Source organism: Metopolophium dirhodum, chromosome 1 (assembly GCF_019925205.1).
Source record: "Metopolophium dirhodum isolate CAU chromosome 1, ASM1992520v1, whole genome shotgun sequence".
NCBI classification, from domain to species: Eukaryota; Metazoa; Arthropoda; class Insecta; order Hemiptera; family Aphididae; genus Metopolophium; species Metopolophium dirhodum.
The window spans coordinates 62898826-62918706 of NC_083560.1; the positions used below are offsets into that span (position 1 = coordinate 62898826).

The following is a 19881-nucleotide window of genomic DNA, read 5'->3' on the forward strand; positions in this document are numbered from 1 at the left end:
TAATTAGCAATACTATTTAACCCACAATGCATATCCCAAAATTCACCTCTAATAATACATCTACTAATAATATCACCATACTTTACCTTTACTTCCGCTTTAAAATAAATATTTCCGATTAATTAAATTTGTTCGGAGATTTCATGTAGGTAAATGAACATTAAATCTGGGCTAACAATAATTAATGTGTTAGAAATAGACAACATACGTAAATAGTAAATGTAGTATGTAAGCAGTGGCGTAAACTGGGGGGTCGCACGGGGTCGCACTTGCGACCCCCGAAAATATCATAGGGTCGCAAGAGTATCTTTTTGCGACTCCAAAATATCACGATTTCAGTTTTCAAAAAATTGAAATATCAATATAATAATAAATTAACAAATTTATATTTTGAGAACTAATGTTTAACTTTGTTTTGAAGCACTGGAAATATTATAATTTTGTATCCTTTCCACATTTCTTTATAGTTTTGTCATTAACCATTTTCTAATATTATTATACCAATATGTATATTTATATTTTATTGTGATCGGCCGACTCGAGTCTCAATGGCAGCTGATAGTAAAAACGTGTCATAGTTTAAAATTATTATTTATTTGTTTTATACATGCATTTATTTTTGATACTTGTATTATTTTATTTCTTATCCGCGAACGATTCAAAATTAAAAGTGTTTCGACAACTTGCTAAAATGGATAAATTTATTGTAAAAATATCGAAAAAGTCGAAAGTAAGTGTCTATTTTTTCTTTAAATTCGTATAATTGTTTAGTACATATACCTATTTAGTATGCATTAAGCTTAAAGTAGCCCTTAAAATATATTACTGATTTATATTATATTAAAACTACAATTTTGACAAATAAAAAAATATATATTTGATCTGTAAGTTAATTTTTAAATTAATTATTAAGATAATATTATATTATTGAGCAAATTAAATTTATTTTGGTATATATTATTTGTATTATTTCGGTACTAATTGTTAGTACCTGCTTAAGAAAAAATACTAATACAAATGCTCAGAAAAATGTTAGCTTATCTGAAGAAAACCTCCATTCCCCAGGAAAAAAAAATCAAAAATGGTACCTAAATCTAGTGAATAATTAATTTCCTATCATATATTTAGTATTCGTATACAATTTATTGAAATTATATTTATAATAATTTAATATCATTAAATATTTAAGGATATTTTGTTAAATACCTACTTCTACCAATTCAAAGTGAAAATTCTTTAACTAGTTACCTACGTAAAATAAATAATAGTAAATGTGTTGGTTAATTTGTGTAGTATAAAAGTGATAAATATGTATTTAAACATACAAATTCAAATACAAATATAAACAGTACATAATATTATTATAAAAATCTAAATAGCAGCTGTTATTTAAAATATTAATTTTATGAAATAAAATAATTGTTGTATTTTATGTATTCATATATTCTTTAAGAAAATTAATAATAATAATTAATAATAATATATACCAAATACCAATAGATACAATATGACAATATGTGTTTAAGCCTTTAGGGTTAAAATAGTTTTGTTGAGCTTATGTACTCGTAATATTAAATATAGAATAAAAGAAAACATTTTTGGGGAGGTGTGATGGGCTAAGCCCTCCCAAAAGTCTGTCCAACCTAGAAACTTATTGCAACCCTAACAATTTAGCCCAATTTACGCCACTGTATGTAAGTATAGGTATTAAATGCACTTATACATAATATTATATAATAAGTATACAATTCATAAATACTATTAACTTAATTGGTATAATAATAATTTTTTTTCATAAACAATTATTGTTAGTTAAACATTTAACTTAAAATTATTATTATTATTGATAAAATATTGTTACCTACTATTTATTTAGATTCATTTTTTACACAAGTTATGTTTTGAGCATTCAACTTCTGGTACCTATATATATTATATTATATAATAGTATATTGTATACTCATGTATGATGTACCTACTGCAGATAAACCCTTTTAAAAATTAATAATTTTGTTGTACTTAGTTGATTATTGACGACCACTCAAATTCTAAGTTTGACAAAACGCCTAATTCAAATAATGCGGAAAATGATGTGAAGTATGTATTATTTAAGTATACATTTTTCTATATTTTAAAATAATAATTTGGAAGAGATGGAGTGGGAAAATAGGTATCTTTCATAACTTCGCTACAAAAAAAGTAATTGGAAAAAACAGTTTGAATTCCTGAAAGGAATATTTCATAGTGCTGTTCTTTTAATATTTAATATAATATTAAAAATTTTTCGAAATTATCAATTGTTTTCTACACATAAAAATCAATATTGACATCATGAGCATTGCATTTTTTGCAGTTTAAGTTGTTTTTATTAGTTTCCAGTACAACAAAACAATAAATTAATTAATTTTTATATGATTGATTTAATAATATTGTATGTAATTGATTATATAGGTAGGTATATAAATGTTAAACATCCACACCTATATTTTGTCCAAGGGGTGTGGCGTGATGCGACGAAGTATCTGTATTATATGCATTTAATCCAGGGCCTTGCACCCGATTTAACCCGAACCCCTAACACCCCTAAACACCTTTAAAAAATCAAACACCCGAAACCCGTATAACCCGAATGATTCTGTTTTCAAAACACCCGTGTTAACCAAAACCCGAATAAATATTCAGGTTAACCAGAAATCCCGAATAATTTTTTTTTCTCATTCTTCATGCGACATATCATTTCGTATGTATTTCTTGTGGTGAGTTTGATTTTGTAGAGTTAAATAATCAATAATAATAATAACAAGAACAATCTAACAAACAATCATAGGTAATTTCTTGAAAATAAAATCCATTAAAATGTTTAATAATTTAATTGATTCTGATTAAAATATTAAGTATTTAATTATTTCTGTATACCTATTATATGATATAATTTATTACTTTATTACTTTATTAGTAAAATAAATCCAAATATAGCCAATAGCAATATAAAATAGATGTGGTCTCAACAAAACTGAAAGTATTGACAGCCGTGACCAAAATACCAAACACTAATAATAACTTGTGTTATTTCATTATTTGCGACGAAATTCCAAAGCGAAATTACCTATGTCCTATAATATCTAATTTAGTAACTCGAATATCGTAATACGCGGCTATATTTATTATTTACCAGTGTTTCGGTAATCACGAAATCATAATTTATATTTTATTTTATTTGTCTATGGCTCAACAGTCAGCGCCCCTATGGCCATCTATTTTAAACATTTTAATATTTTATTATTTATTATATCCATCGACTTGGCATGTGGGAAATTGTACATTTGTAATTTGTATCACATTCGGTCTACGAGTCTACGACGCGCCTCTCACTACGTACCTACTCAATTTTCAATTGTATTATTATTTCATCATACAATTTATAAGTACCTATATATATATTATATTACCTTTTAGTTATAGTATAATAATATTATTCATAATATTTATAAAGATTAATTTTTTTAATTTTAAGTCATCACAAAATAATCAATACCTATTATGTTATATAGATACGTAACATTATGCAAAATTAAAATATCAATCTGTTGTAACTGTTGATTTTGTAAAATATACCTATTCATTATGTTTTTGTATTTACTTTTAAATGGGATTAGGCTCTAGCAAGTTAACTTTTTGACCACAGAAAGCCTTGTAAACATTTTGATTTTTGATGACTGTTTTTTGTTTGCTTATCAAATAAAATTTTTCTGAATATTTTTAATGAGTACAATTTTTTTTTTAATTATGCTAGTATGTAATTTAAGTCCAGTACCTATTTAGATTTTTAGACATGTTATATAGTAAAAAAAATGAGCTACGTGGACTCTATAATGCCTATAATAAAACGAATAGGTAGTTAAATAATTAGTTTCCCATTGTCTTATTTTTTATAGTTCATAGAAAAAGGTAACTACCGTACATTAATTAACCTAGTTTAGTTAAAAACAAACGTTGCAAATTTGGGTAAAAACTTTTATATTTTATTATAAATAACATAAACATGAACACTTTCTGTATTTTTTTTTTTGGGGGGGGGGGGGGGGGGGGGTCATCAAAAGTTCTGTTTTATCCAGATTTCTCAGCACCCAAAACCCGAAACCAGAATAAATGATTCGGGTGCAAGGCCCTGATTTAATCAGTATACTAGCTGACCCCGCTGGCACTTCGTTGCCCGTTAAATGTACCAATACTACACGACTCAAACTTTGTTCAATTCGTTATTTAATATTCGGTGTATGGTGTTCAAAATGTATCTTAACTTTCCTGCTGCCCGGAATAAAAATTCTGATTCGCAGCAGTATATTATCGGGTGGGCAATCTACCTGCGGTAGATCGCGGACCCCGTGCTGTTTGTACGTAAGTGTATGATTTAACTCTAAAGTATCAAAATTGTACCAAGTTTGTCATTTTTACTTAATTCCACCTACGGAGGATTAATATAATCAATTAATACAAAAGCCTAACGCAACCGTACTAAAAACCGACGACTAAAAAAAAACAAATTTAACACTTTTTAAATTAGCCTATCTTCTTCCCAGAGGTCTAATCTACACACAAACATTTATTTTTATCTATACTAATATATAAAATGATAGCGTTTGTTTGTATGTTCGGGATAAAACTCCGAAACTACTGAACCGATTTCGAAAATTCTTTCACCAATACAAAGCCACATTCTTTGTGAGTGTCATAGGCTAATTTAAAAAGGGAAGTGATCACAATCAACATTTTTGTTTTTTAATGGTTGCTATGGGTTATATATATAGATAAAAATAATTGTATAGACATTGTTATTGTTTTTGGCCATGTCGCCAGGTGTGCATTTAAGAGGCCATAATTCCGGAACCACTTATCCCACAGCGTACAAACTTCAGAGAAACCATCTACATATCAATTTTAATATGTCCTGACATTTTTATCGAAATCGATTTGGTGGATCTTGAGTTATAAAATTTATTCAAAATGTACACTTATTTTTATATATATAGATATATATATATCGGCTAATCATCATGCTGCAACCAAGTACCAACTACAGTGATTACTGGTAACTGGAAAGTGGTTGACATTTAAAACTATAAAGTTACTATTACACCGTCACCGTAATCCGTGTAACCGTGTGGTCCGTGTTCAGAATTTTCTTATAATTCACCAAATTAAACAATATTGTTTGGGTAAAACGATTTCACTCGATAAACTTCTCGGAACAATTTTATTCTCGGAATCGTTATTCTTATCTACACGACGACGACGACGAATAAAAAGGATAGGCTGCAGGTAGCTGGAAACCCGCGGGCCGCCGTGCCGCACAATATGTATTGGCAGTGAATAATTATAATCGTTAATTACTCCACGAAAACGCAACATTTTTGAAAATCCTTTCTTATTGCACGGTGAAAATATGAGAAGAACCTCTATTCCAAATTTCAAGTCCGTACGTTGAGTAGTTTTTGAGATAAGTACAGCGATCAGTGAGTCAGTGGTATTTGGATTTTTATATGTAAAGATAACTAATTATTGACTAACATTATCGGACTTTATTTATGCCTAAAACCTGCTCCGTGATATCCTCTTTCATTTAAAAAAAACTGCATGACAATTGGATAAGAAGTTTCGAAGCCAAACCGTAACAAAGATTTCCTCTTTTGCTTGATTTGAAATAATACATCGCTGCCAACGCGTGACGACGACACTACGACAGTACTGCAGCAGACGTAGGAGTAGTGGGGGTTCTAAAGATGTGTGTGTGTGCACGGCAAGCAACGCGCATCGCTATGTAACAATACGGCAAACTTTATGCTTCTAATATCTATTTAAATAATAATTTTTTTTTTGGAATTTTCTCTTTTGATGGCTTATCTACACACCGGGTACTTTCGTTTAAAAAAAAAATTGTAAATTCGGACCGGTAGAACTTCAGATCTGTCACAAGAAATCGCCTCACGTTTTAATAATATATAAAGATACCATTTTTATTTTTTTTTACGATCGGTAGGTATTGTTGTTGTGGTGTTGGTGGAGAGGGGGGAGGGTTTAAAATTATTTCGAGTTAGAAATTTGTTAAAATATTTTTTTTTATACCTAAGATTTGAAAATGTAATTAACAAGATTCCTCACTAGTTAAATAAATAGTTAAAATAGTTAAAATAAATATTTAATTTTCATGAACTTATATCAAACTTATACTTATACATAAAATCTAAATAGATAGTTTTACTACATAGGTACTATAGCTACAGTTCAAAAAAATTATCGTCGCCACTCGCCAACACGATTCACTATCACGGCATATTACGTTCCTGGTAATACATAATATTATATTCTGATCTTTCGCGTTATAAAACTGAGCAACTGAGCCAAACTGACGTGACATGAAACCAAAACGTAACTGGAAAAACATAACCAAACATGACTGACGCAACTATTATATTATTTATATTATAATATAGGTAATATCTTTATTTATTCAAATTCAATTTTTTTTTCATATTATGTACCTACCAACCTATGCTCATAATTAAAATAATAAAAATAGTTTATTAATTAACATTCTATTCAGACTTTCCAGATCAGACTTCCTATTTCAATAGTTCCAATAATTCTATTATAATTAATTATTACGAATTAAATTTCCATCATATTCTATAATAATATAGAAATGGTGGGAAATGGTTTTCTTTCGAGAGATCAAAATTAAAAATTTCAAAATATTTTGACTTGTTGTAAGTTGCTTATGTACATTTTAAGTTTCCAATTTTTTTTTTTTCTTATGTCATCAAAATTGTATTTGTTGGTTCAAAAAGCTTGACAATTTAATATAAGGCTCCTAATATATGGTTTTGTAGCGAGCTGTGACTATTTACCCGATTAACCAATATATAACACTTATTTAGGCAGTGTCAAAGTGTAATCACTAATCATATATAATACGCGCCGCGTAACATTAATAGTAATACAAATAGCGTACAACGAATATCGAGCGCGTGACCATGGACGGCGTGCGTCAATAAATATATGCCTACGTATATAAATAACTCGTATAATATGTCCGCAGGGGCGGAGTGGCCGGTCTGGAAATGGGAATTTTCCAGATGGCCTGGACTATATTATGGCCTGGTCATTTTATATTAGATTTTATTTACAAAATTAGTAAATGCGTCAACAATGTTTTTGTATTAAAACTTTTAAACTATAAAATAAGATTTTGGAATGGGGGAGAGGGGGGCAAAGCAAAAAAAAACAGCAACTGTTCTATTACTTGATAAACGCAAAAAAATAAGAATAAACATTATAACATTAATATTGTCAATGTGAAACCAATCAAAAAGAGCTCCTATATGGCAATTTTCAACAGTTGTATACCTACTGATTATTTGTAAAAACAAACGCCGAAACACGTTCAAAAATATATTTTTAAATTGAAATTGGGAGAATGATTGGAAACACAAGTTTAGGTACACATTTTTTCAGACACCAAAAAATTAATGCAACGTTTGAGTACTTCATATGTTTAAAATAATACCACATTTGAGCACCTTCAATACGTTTAGGTACACCGTACACCGTCACATTATTTTCTATTTTTTTTTTAGAGTCTATTAGCGTTACCCAGGAGACACCACGGGGAGGTTGGCTCATAATCGTTACCCAATTTTTTTTTTTTTTTAAACCAATTTAAAAAATATTGTTTTTATTACATAATATTATATTAAATTATTGGGTCATTAAAAAAATACTAAATCTACTTAACTCAAAAATCGTATTTGATTTTATTTACTATCTTATTTATTATAAAATTTTATTTTTTTCTGATATAACGTGGATATTCAGTATTGAATACGCTTCGTATTCAACAATATTATATCATTGAATTCAAATGTAATACCATATATTACAGTAACCCACTTGTACTGTACAGCAGACCGACATCCACTTATCCGTTTTTTAATTTATATATAGTTATTACTTATTATATTGTCCTAAATGTACCTAACAATGACACATTCATTTTTTATCATACCTAGTTATTATTTTTATTTTAGTATATTACCTACCTAATATTTATGCTACATATTATTATATGGTCAATATATTCAGTTAGGTATTTTAATGGTTTTTTATCTTTTGAAGAATGATTGGTACCTACCTACCTACTTTATACTTAAATGTACACAGTTTTACCAATTGTTCAATATAATATATTATATCTTGTAGAGGAAATTCATAGATAGCCATTTAAAAATTGCATTTATAGTATTAACACTGCAACAGTACCTAATTTACAAAAATTGATTCCTTATAAATGTAACATACTAGGTATTGTAAAAACCAAGGTTTTTGTAATTTGGTACTTAATTACATTTAGGACAGTATAATAACTGTATAAAATGTTAAACAAATATTTTTTATAATATTATTAAGGATAGACGATAATAATTGTCGTATCCCGTAAAAACTGTGGTGAGAGAATATATTATGACTAGACAGTATAATATTTTACCACAGATACTATGTGTGTTTGTGAACTGTATTGGTATTTTACTCGTTTTCTGTTGCCACTTGACAAAAAGAGATAGATTTTATTATTTTAAATTGCATGTAAATCTTGTAAAAAATAATTTGTATATCGACAATATTGTTAGTGAGTACATGCAAATACATATAATATGGAGCGTAATAGCATATTAGTATCTTATTTACAACTTTTAAATATGGGACGCAGCAACGATGGGCGATGGAAATTATCGCCAATGATTTGGTTGTCAAGACTCAAGAACCATATGCTAATTTATTAAAAAAAGATTTACCACTGGTCTGTGATGTAGTAATGAAGTGTGTCAATTAGGTATACTGTGTAATCATAATTTTATTATTGACATAAAAATTGTGTGTAAAATATTTTAACAAAACATTATCATACGCTTAATATATCTATCTCGAAAACTGATCACTTGACTGTTTGCATAAAATGGTCATTATCAATGCTTTAATGAGGTGCCAAAAAAAAATAACTGCTAAAGTTTTATTTCTAATGAAATACAATAATTATTGTGAACATATCCCATGAAATAATGATTTATAATTTGACATCTATTTTTTAAATTTTTAACTAAAAATGTATTCTTGAGTATACTTCAAAAATTAATAGTAATATCCCCTTACTTATTTGTTACCTATTGATTATAAGTAAAGCTCAATTTTGTGTGTACAAGTTTCATATTATATTATTAAGTAATATATTTGTATATAAACAGTTGTGGCGATTGGCTATTGGTAAAATAAAAACTTTGTGGTATTGTCCCTAATGTTTATCCATTATTTGATCAGTAATGTCTGTCTTCCTGAATATTATAAAATTTATATTTAAATCAATTATTTTGAAAGTGTTTAAGATAATTACACTTAATTTCCAGGCTTTACTAGAAAAATTGGTGAACATCAGTTGTAACTATCAAGGACAAACATTTTTAAAATTTCAAATAATACCAATTAATTAAAAAATATTTATGATAAATAACAAGTATAAAAATTGTATAATTGCGTACCTGTGTCTTGCCTACAAAGTAGTTTCTAAAATCAAACAATTAATTTTTAATCTAAACAATGAACTTCATAAATTTTAGAATTTAAAATAAATAAATTATTACAATCCGTAAATGAGATATTATTTATTAAAAAAAATGCATAATATTATTTATTTTGGTTCAAAAATAATGACTTCATTATATCATTCAATCTCTCTATTGCCACCTGAGCATGTAGTTTGATAGTTTCATCTTTGTTGTACTGATATTGGTCCTTGAGCATATGGTAGATTTTTTTTATAGTGTCTGGCAAAATCTGTGAACATTGAATTAGGTTAGTACTTATTACATACATAAGTTAATTTTTCAAAATCTTTTAAGTTAAGGTTTAAACACTAGTATCAAAATTGTGTAGAAAAACAAAATATATTGTGGTATTTATGTTTGTGGTAGATATTATATTAGTTTATATTTTGTATAGATTATTATTACTAATATTTTTAAACGTCATTAGTTATTACTAAAGACCGGATTTATATTCTCTTAAAATAGGTAACTAAAATATGATGCTAATATTCTCTAAGAAACCTTCAAATATTCTCATTATATTTTCTTAAAAATTTAAAAAATATGCTAAAATATGCAAAAATATGTAAAAATATGCATATATAATAAACATCATTGTTTGCCAAAAAATAAATATGAATTTTTAAATTTTTTTTTTCAATATTATTTATACAATGAGGTATGATTAGGTATTAAAAGTTGCGTATTCTAATGGAATACTATAGCACTTTAGTAAGAGTTAGAAATGATAAAAAAAAAAAGTTGTAAATGTTCAAAAATTTTTTTCTGGAAACTTATATTAAAATTCAAAATAAATACAAATTTTTTCTCACAATTTACAAAATATTCCAAAATATGCTAAATGGGTAAAGTATTCTCTAACCCATGAAATATTCTCAAATATGCAAAAAATACTTTTTTCTACGCATTCGGAATCGAACAAATTGTCCACATTTTTTACTCTCATAAGGCTGCATAGACCCAGTAACGATATGTAAAAACATATAAATCCGGTCTTTAGTTATTATTGTTATCCCAAACTATAGAAAATATGTAAATAAGCCGTAATTGTTGACATACACTTTGTACTATATTAAGTGCAATCTCACATACTGTCACAAATTTATAATTTTTGTTGTTTTTATTTTTTTACTATTTTATTATTTTAAAATTTTGAACATTATATATTTTCTGTCATTAATGGTATAAGACTACCTATACCCAATAAACATTAGTGATCAAATTAAACTCTAAATATTATGTAATTCATTAACAATACAACAAAATACAGTCATCACCCGATAATTTGAACCTCAATAATTCTAAAAACTCCATAAATCTAACTAAATGCTTGATCCCCTGAGAAAACATCTAAAATTAGAAGAAAATACATTTATTTCGGTCCCCTCGATAATTTGAAAGGTCTGTCAGTAGTTTTTTTTACTTCAATTGTATAATTGTATCAAACTAAACCTCTGCAATAGTGCAATAGCCAATGGGTAAAAACTTGTTGAAATTTAATAAAACATAGTCAGTCTGAATATGGGTTCCGTAAAGTTGCTCACCGATAAAAAGAAAGTGATTGCGGCAGCTGAAGCTGGTGAAAAAATCTTCCTAAATTGGCTTATTTATTTTAATCACGCATATATTATTATATATTATTAAATGTAAAAATAAATGTATGATAAATTAAATAATAAATAATAAATACAATGTATGCATATAATAAAATTATCATTACTGAACACTCGGTAAATCAAAAACCTCTATATATCAACTTTTTAGCTCGGTCCCATGAATTACAAATTATTGAGCGACAACTGTAATATACATTTTATTTATTTTTATAAGTATATTAGTTATTTTAATTTTTTGTGAACTTACTTGGAGTAGTTCTGAATCTCCTCCTTGAATGATCATTTGTAATAATAAAACAGCTGCTCTACGGGGTTCAATCTCTGGATCAAATCGCAATACATAATCCACACATTTAACTATTTCTTCAATAATTGATCCAAGATTAAAACGCAAAATTCGACAAATGTCAGCGAGATTGGAAAGACTCGATGCTCTCACAAAATGGTCATTGTCTCTGACGCCAGCCATAAAAGTGTTAAGTAATCGGTTTTTATACAAAGGAATAGTCTCATCTAGAATGTTAAATCATTATAGTTTTAACTTTTAATTTGAACAATATAATATATATATTTACATCTAAGTGTTCATACATACTTAGTGATTTTACAGTTTTCATCAAAACTTCGCCGATTTTTAATCTAGTTTCCGGTGAACAGTTGTAATTTATTGGCATGCTGTACTCTTCACAAAGTATTGGGAGAACATCATTTGGATAATACGAACATAATGAAGACAATGTGAATATGGCGCTTAAATACAAATATGAATCTGTGTTCTTCAAATTCTCCTAAATACAATATAAAATTTTAGAATAAAAACGCTGATACTAATATTATTATTTTACAGCTAATATATACCTGAATTACGATTAATATTGCTGTTTTCTTCACAAGAACCATTTTATCTCCGGATTCTATCAATTTTTTTAACTCCATTAATGCATGTGATCTACAAGGTAATAATGGGTCTCTGGTATCAAATAACACATCATCAATTGTTCGTTGAATACCCGCTGGTTGTTTTGAAGAAATTTTATGAATCTGTTTAATTTTTTCAAGTGTTTCTAGAATCAAATCTTTGAATATGGCATCCTTTACAATCTCCAAAATCTTTGTGAGGTAATCAATGATACAATCAAATTGACAAATTTTATTGGTGTTTTCTAGTACACATCCAAGTACCATCAATGCGATAGAGAGAACTTCGACATCAATTACATTATTTTCACTTATAACTTTTAGTATTGACTTAATGAAATTTAAAACTATTTCTGGGTCAGTAGATATTGATTTTTGCACATCATCTTTTTCAATTAAGTGATGAATAGCTTTAACAATGAATAGTTTTTCCATTATAGAATAGTCATTTGATGATACATCTGTGTACATATCAAGAAATGTTATAAACATTGTTTTCATTAATTTTGAGTCTGCACGCTTGTCTATTAAATCTAAAATCAAATCAACTTGATTTTCTAAATTTAACTGGTGTTCTTTTTCAACATATTTTATTTGTATATTTCCACTATCATCATCATATCTTACAGAAATTTGGTATTGAGAAAATATTATCAGTTTTAAATGATCTTTACAATCAGAAAAATTAATAAATATTAAGAAAACTAAATCTTCTAGTTTAGATTTTAAATAATATACACCATTAGCAACAGCTGTATACACATTGTATATAGTTGCAGCAACATATGTCAATAATTTTGGATTTAAAGACCAAATTTCATTCCTGAATAAATAAAAAAGGGAATGTAAATCTTCAACACATCTTGAAAATATAATACTTTCATCATTTTGAATTTTATTTATTTTCATTAATTGTTCAATTGGGCTTATATATAATGCTAGAAAATCATTATAATTTTCTATTGACATTAAATGAATGCAAAAAACAGCAATGCTCCGAAATTGGAGTTGATGAAAATGTGTGTTTGATCTTAATAACTCCAATATCTAAAATATTTTAATACAATATAAAAGAATAAGATACTACAGAAATAAAATGTTTTATTATTATTAAACATTTAACAAAAAATTCTGACTTGTAAAGAGTATGTACCTACTTTTTAAGTGTATCTTAATAAAATACATTCAAATGTCCCAAGTACTTATCCCAAAAGTATAATATATATGACTTAGTTTAAACTGTTATTTACCTGAGGTACAATATAGTCAGTATACTTCGTTTTTGATTTTATGTAATAATTATGGATTAAATTTGACCATTCTTGAAGACCATGCTGGTTAAAGTTTTGTGATGTTTCAGAAATTAAATCACACGCAACTCTTAAAAATGTTTGAATTCCATTAGATTGTATCAACAAATCTGAAAATAATTCTCCAAGCCCAAGCTTTATATGTTTTTGGCAATTCTGTAAATAACAATTAGAGCACGGATTTATACATGTTAAAAACTAACCAAATATGCGCTAAAAAATATTAAATAAGCATAAATATATGCACTAAAATGTTGAAAAATGCAAAATATTTTTTTCATATATGACAATAAAGAAATATATTATATATTTCAAAAATTTATAAAATATCACATCAAAATATGCAAATTCAATTTTTAAACAAAAAACAACAGTGTTTGTTACTTTGGAATTTAAAAATATTAATGAGGGTACTTGAAACTTTTACATATATTTATATACTTTACATACAGAATAATATTTTCAAAACATTTACATTAACTTTAAGTTAATGCATATTTATACCACAAACCTATTTACAATGTTTTACAGTAAGGAAGCATTAAATTAAAAGTTATTTACAAAAATATATATATACCTATATTATAATAATTAAATATTAATATAGTAAATATAATGTAGGTAAAATAAATTTGGTTAAAATATTGGAGGCTAAAATATTATTTTTTGTTTTTTTAATAATACATACCTTATGACCAAGAACAAATATTATTTCTCGGATAAATAAAGGATCTCTATTTATCAAAATTAGGTTTTTGAGAATATTTTTAAATGTTTTCTGTTCATTTATCAATTGCTCATACTTTAATTCATCTATAGCACTTTCTGTTGCAATTCCTGTACCGGGTTTTGCAATGGGTAACAAACATAATTGACATACTCCCGCTAATAAAACATTTGTATGTTTCACTAGTATAAGTCTTTTTAATGTAGGCTCTTTTATCAGATCAAAAAATGAATTCACATTAAATTTTAGTTCTTCATATGTCTGAAATAAACAACAAATTAAGTGTTTGAAAATAATAATTTTCATCTAATATTAGTTTAAGTATAGGTACCTATTTAAAATTTATTGAAATGAAAAAAAATATCTTTTATTCTTTATACTTCTATCTAAAATTATTTCTACATAGAAAAAGTGAAAAATGTATATTGAAAGACACTTTTTAAATTTATATTTTCATGAAATAGAAACTGGTTTTTCACACATTGAAAATACTTTAGTTATAATTTTTCATAAAATGAAAATAATTTTCTGTAGTGTTCATTCACATAGTGAAATAAAACATTTACCATTTACAATTATTATTATTATTATTTCTTTAAACTATACACAACTGCTATTTATTTATGACATACTATTACCATACAAGATTAATTTAAGCACATATTATAGTTGTCCTATTTATTTAAAGACCAGTTAATACAGTTATACAGAGTATTAAAAAAATATTTTAGTATTTAAGAGGGTGTCACACCCACACATCTATACAAATATCGCAAATTTGAACAGTTAATTTGTTTAAAATTGTATTCATGTGGTTCTGTTATCTAAATATAAGCTTTAAGTTGTAACACTTTAATCATAATATAACTAGTCCATTTTTTTTTTTTTGTAAACGCATATTTAAGGGTTTAAGAATATTAAGAGAATATTTCCCTATACTTTTATTGCATTTTTTTTAGTGCATTATTTGAGTTTTTTAGGGCATTTAAATCTCAGCTTTAGTTATAATGGTTTATGAAAAAAATTAAAAGTGTTTATCACTAATAAATAAATATGTTAGGTAGGTACATAGTAGTATTTGTGGACTAATCAATTTGTAACTTTGTAATTCAAATACATATCACATAGATTATATTAAATAGTTGTCATTACTGTATCAGGTGTAATTTTTTCGAAGGTTTGTTCATATTTTTGGTAATTCTCAAATGATTTCCATATACTTGGTATAAGACATGGAATAAAACCATGAGTGACGACAGAATGTATGCATCTTGATACTGTAGCACAATGAATAGCACTTAAAATTATATCAGTAGAATCATCAGAATGATTTAACAGACATTCTTTTAAACAAGATAATAGTTCAATTGCCTTCTTAACATAAGAAAATCTGAAAATGATAATGTCTCATTATATAATAATAAATTTAAATAAATACATTACCGAAGACTTTGATTTTTGTTTTCATTGAAATTATCAGATGTATTAAGATCCAAAATCCTTTTTAAGTTGCTATCGTAAAATGTTTCACCTAAATATTTACAGACCATAAATAAAATAATAACATAACATTCATATTTATTTATACATTTAATAATAGATTATTAAGGCTGGACAAGTTAATGATTTTTTTTTTAACTTAGTTAAATTAAGTTAATATGCACCAATAACAAAAAGTTATAGGTTAAGAGTTAATTTAACTATAGGCCAACACATTTAAGTTAGAATTAATACACACCTCAGATACACACTGTTTCTTAACTTTTTATTCAGTTAAAAAAAAGTTAATTTGTTTATACAACGCTAGCATACTTAAATTTTTTCCAACCCAAAACTAAATTATGGACTTTAGTGTTTATACTTTATACAGTATTTCCATATAAGTTAGATTCAAATAATATACATTTTTAACTTCAAACAATTCATGGTAAATATTTTTTTACATGAAAAACAAAATGGACTGAAATAGTGAAATATATTAAAATTAAAAACAAAATAAATTAACTTAACTTACTTCTTAAAATGAAAAAATTAATTTGACAATTTCACGTTAATTAAAAAAAAAATTTAGTAAGTTGACAGTTAAGTTGATGAAAAGCCAAAAGTAACTAGTTAAGTTAAAAGTTAAAATTAAATTAACTTTTTAACTTAACTTTAACCTTTTCACTCGTTAATGCCCAGCCTTGTATATTATACCTAATACTTTATAATTAACATTCTTATAGGAAGAAAGTAGGTATATAAAGATATTATTACATAATGAACCTATTTATTGTAAATTGCTGCAAAGTTGGGCATTAGCGAGTTAAAAAGTTAAAATTAAGTTACTTTTAACCAAGTTAATATATTTGTTTCTATGTTATTCAGTAACTTATGAGTTAATTAATTTTAGTCGTAAACCACAGATTAAAAATATATTCAATTTTGTAAATATTAATTTAATAAAAATAAATAATAATAATCCGAAATTTTAAATATACTAATTGATAATTGATAAATAATAATTTATAATAATAGTCCATAATATTGCATATTCACAGAATATATTATATACCTATATTGTTGACATTAATGTTATTGGGGATAACCTCATCATTAGTAAATTAAAAAAATAACTATTTACTTAGTATTTACCCCATACTTATTAAACATAACTAGGGCTGGGAATGTAATGCTCTATAAGACCCTAAAAAATATACTTTAATGCCCTAAAATTCTAAATAATGAACTAAAAAAAATGCAGGTAAATTGTTTTTATTTTTAACAAATTGTAAAATATGAGTGATAAAAAAAAGTAATTAAAATAATTTTTTTACAGGCTAAACTTCAGGATTTCTTTAGGCTAAACTTCTTAATTCTGAATATACTTTGCCTAGCCGCCAATCACTAACTTGTTATCAAAGTTTTTCTACAATACGAGTTATGAGTAAGTACTTACTTTATTGTTTGTTATTAAAAAAAAAAATACATATATATATAAATTTATATAAAACTCGCATTAGCCTGTAAAACCTTAAAATAAAATTTCATGTTTGAATTTTGGACCCAAAAAAATCCAATAAAGCCCTATAAAATGAAGAAATTGATGTTAAAATCAACAATTGTCAAAAAATGCAAAAAAAAAATGTTCTTAGAATCATACAAAAGTACATATTACAGGTATGTGACCAGGCGAGCATCATAAGTAGAGACTGGATTTATATGCGCTTAAAATCTTGAAAATAAGATGCTTCTATGCTCAATAATTTCATCAAAATAATCTTTTATATGCAAAAATATTCTTTTTCATAAAAATGTATTAAACACTGAAAAAAACAAATAAAAGTAACAGTATATAAAAATAAACAGTTATATTTAATCTATAATATGGTGATATACTGCCATACTGATGTACCTATATATTTAACTGTTGTAACACAAACTTATAAATTCAAAAAATAATAATACTAAAATTAAAATTAAAAAATTAAAATAGTTGCATATAGTTCATAAACAGAATAATATTAAGTATTCAAACTCAAACTTAAATAATCCAGCCTTATGAGCTCAAAAAATAATAATAATAATAACAAGTTTTAAATAATAAAAATAAAATATTTTTATTATCTATTAGATTTTTATAAAATATGCAAATTTGAACCCAATATGGCAATATATTCCTAAAACATGTTTTTACACAAAATATTCTTTAACCTTAAAATATTCTTTTTTATACGCTGAAAAATGTTGTATACTAATACATAGGTAAATGAATCGTTGAGAAAGCTTATCCAATTGGAGCTGCATACTCTCAGTAAAGATATGTAAAAACATAAAAATCCGGTCTCTAATCATATGCAACCTCTGGGAAAAAAAATGAAAAGTGCTTCAAAATCCCAGCCCTTGTCATTTATCATTATTAATATTATTTTTTATTACTTATTATATTATATTTTTATTAATTCATGGAATTACAGCGATAACTAATAGGCCTAACTAATTGATCCAAATAATGCAGACACGTAGTAGCATAGTTCATCGCATTTACCTAATTAAATAAATGAACAAGTTGTTTAACAACACATGTGGGACACATGTTAATTTTAATTTTTTAATAAACCACCGGATATTTTCGGGCTGTAATAAACAAAGAACAAAGTTTGAAATTCTCTTGCAAAGACTATGTAGTTACAACATGTCTATTTATAGATTTTAATTATAGTGGACATTGTCATAAAAAAAAATAGTCTGTTGACTGTGTTACGTTTCGTTGAAAATTATTTTTCACAATTTTGTTTTTATATTGCTTTCTGTGGATCTGAGAGTTCTTTAACCAATTAATTTTACTCTAATAATGAATTTGATTATTATAATATTTAGTATGGTTGTGAATTTTGGACCATTAGGTACCTAAACAAATACATAACAATAATTTAATTACTTTGATGGATTTAGTCACTTATTAAAGTATAAGGACCTATACTCTGTTCCAAAAGAGAACATACCGCTTTCACGCATGCCGAATGATTCGATTGGTGCGTCGAGAACAAGGTGATCATGCAAACAATGGGAAATTGGTGGGCGATGCGCGCCGCTGGGCATAAATTGGTCACCGACCGGTTTGTTCTCTTTTGGAACAGAGTATAGAGTAATTAATTTTAATACAAGAATTATTTTATTGAATTACTATGTTGTTTGTTAGCTTTGAAAAGAGGTAGTTATAACCTTGTAAATAGGCATGTACAATGATAGTAATTATTTAATAGTATTTAATAGTATTAAATAATAAGAACAAAACTACTTCTGATTGCATCATCGTTCTCGGCTCAATAAAATACATAGGTTCTAAAAAAAAAAATTTTTAAAAAGGTGTTGATCGGTATAGTAGTTTTCTACTAAATAATATAATATGATTTAAGAGGGAGTAATGGTGAAACTATGTTTTTAATTTACACAAACAATTGCAATTCAAGTAATAACATCATACTTTAAAAAAATATTGATAACATTTTAAAATCCCCATATATTTAAAACTGTTTACTATTATTTAGATTTTTAATAAAGTTATAAATTATTTTAATATTTTAACTAATTACATTACTGTTGCATTTGAATTGATTGGTAAACTGACTCCTCTAACCACCTTTGTGTAGTATACCCCTCTGAACCATTTAAAATATACATCTAAAATAAGGTAGATTCAAAACTATTTATTTATTTTAAGTTATTAATTAGTGATCTATTACTTTGGTTTTGTAATTTCACTAGAATATTATACTAGATGCATATTTGCTGAAGTATATGATATTATTATTAAATAAAAAATAAATCAAGTAAGAGTAATTAAGAATAAAATCTCACCAGAACCATTCTTCGAGGTAATTATTGTGTTCATCAAATCGATAATATTTTGAATCTCCATATCAAACATTCGTTTAGTCCTTTGACTTTTAGATTAATCATTTACACACGAAAAAAAAATGTTGCTTTATGATGTAATCTACGAAAAGTTCTCTTACTATTTCGTTCTATAGTTGTAGAGGTAATTTATAAAAATAATGTAATTGAAAAACGTAACTTCTATAGCTTAATTTACTTCAGAACGGTCGTAAGTTACAAAGCTCTTTAGCTCTGAACTCACGAAACGGCGGGATGTGTATTGATACTTGATAATGACA

At 26.2% G+C, this 19881-nt stretch overlaps 1 protein-coding gene across 4 annotated transcripts; it reads right to left on the reverse strand.

Annotated features, from left to right (window-relative positions):
* Positions 1-9531: 9531 nt before the first annotated feature.
* Positions 9532-19825, reverse strand: LOC132934258 (uncharacterized). 4 transcript variants are annotated; one of them, XM_061000548.1, is made up of 10 exons: positions 19565-19825; positions 17382-17529; positions 15668-17290; positions 15377-15614; positions 14186-14485; positions 13438-13653; positions 12128-13234; positions 11865-12057; positions 11517-11782; positions 9532-9882 (listed from the first exon to the last, which is right to left on the reverse strand). In XM_061000548.1, exons 3-10 carry the CDS (start codon positions 15772-15774, stop codon positions 9733-9735), a joined length of 2577 nt encoding a protein of 858 aa, XP_060856531.1. In that variant the 5' UTR covers positions 15775-17290; positions 17382-17529; positions 19565-19825; the 3' UTR covers positions 9532-9732. The 4 variants fall into 4 exon arrangements, with proteins under 4 accessions (XP_060856531.1, XP_060856530.1, XP_060856529.1 ...); XM_061000547.1 differs by having other exon boundaries at positions 17367-17529; XM_061000546.1 differs by lacking the exon at positions 17382-17529 and having other exon boundaries at positions 15668-15755.
* Between the last annotated feature and the right edge of the window lie 56 nt (positions 19826-19881).

What these genes read in the sequence shown, in the direction of transcription:
- LOC132934258 (XM_061000546.1), bottom strand. Translation starts at nt 19,634, where the DNA reads ATGTTTGATATGGAGATTCAAAATATTATCGATTTGATGAACACAATA. An exon ending in TATTTGTTCTTGGTCATAAG is followed by an intron (nt 13,654 to 14,185) that starts GTATGTATTATT and finishes TGTTATTTACAG; the next exon opens with AATTGCCAAAAACATATAAA. An exon ending in GAGATTCAGAACTACTCCAA is followed by an intron (nt 9,883 to 11,516) that starts GTAAGTTCACAA and finishes CAATGTTCACAG; the next exon opens with ATTTTGCCAGACACTATAAA.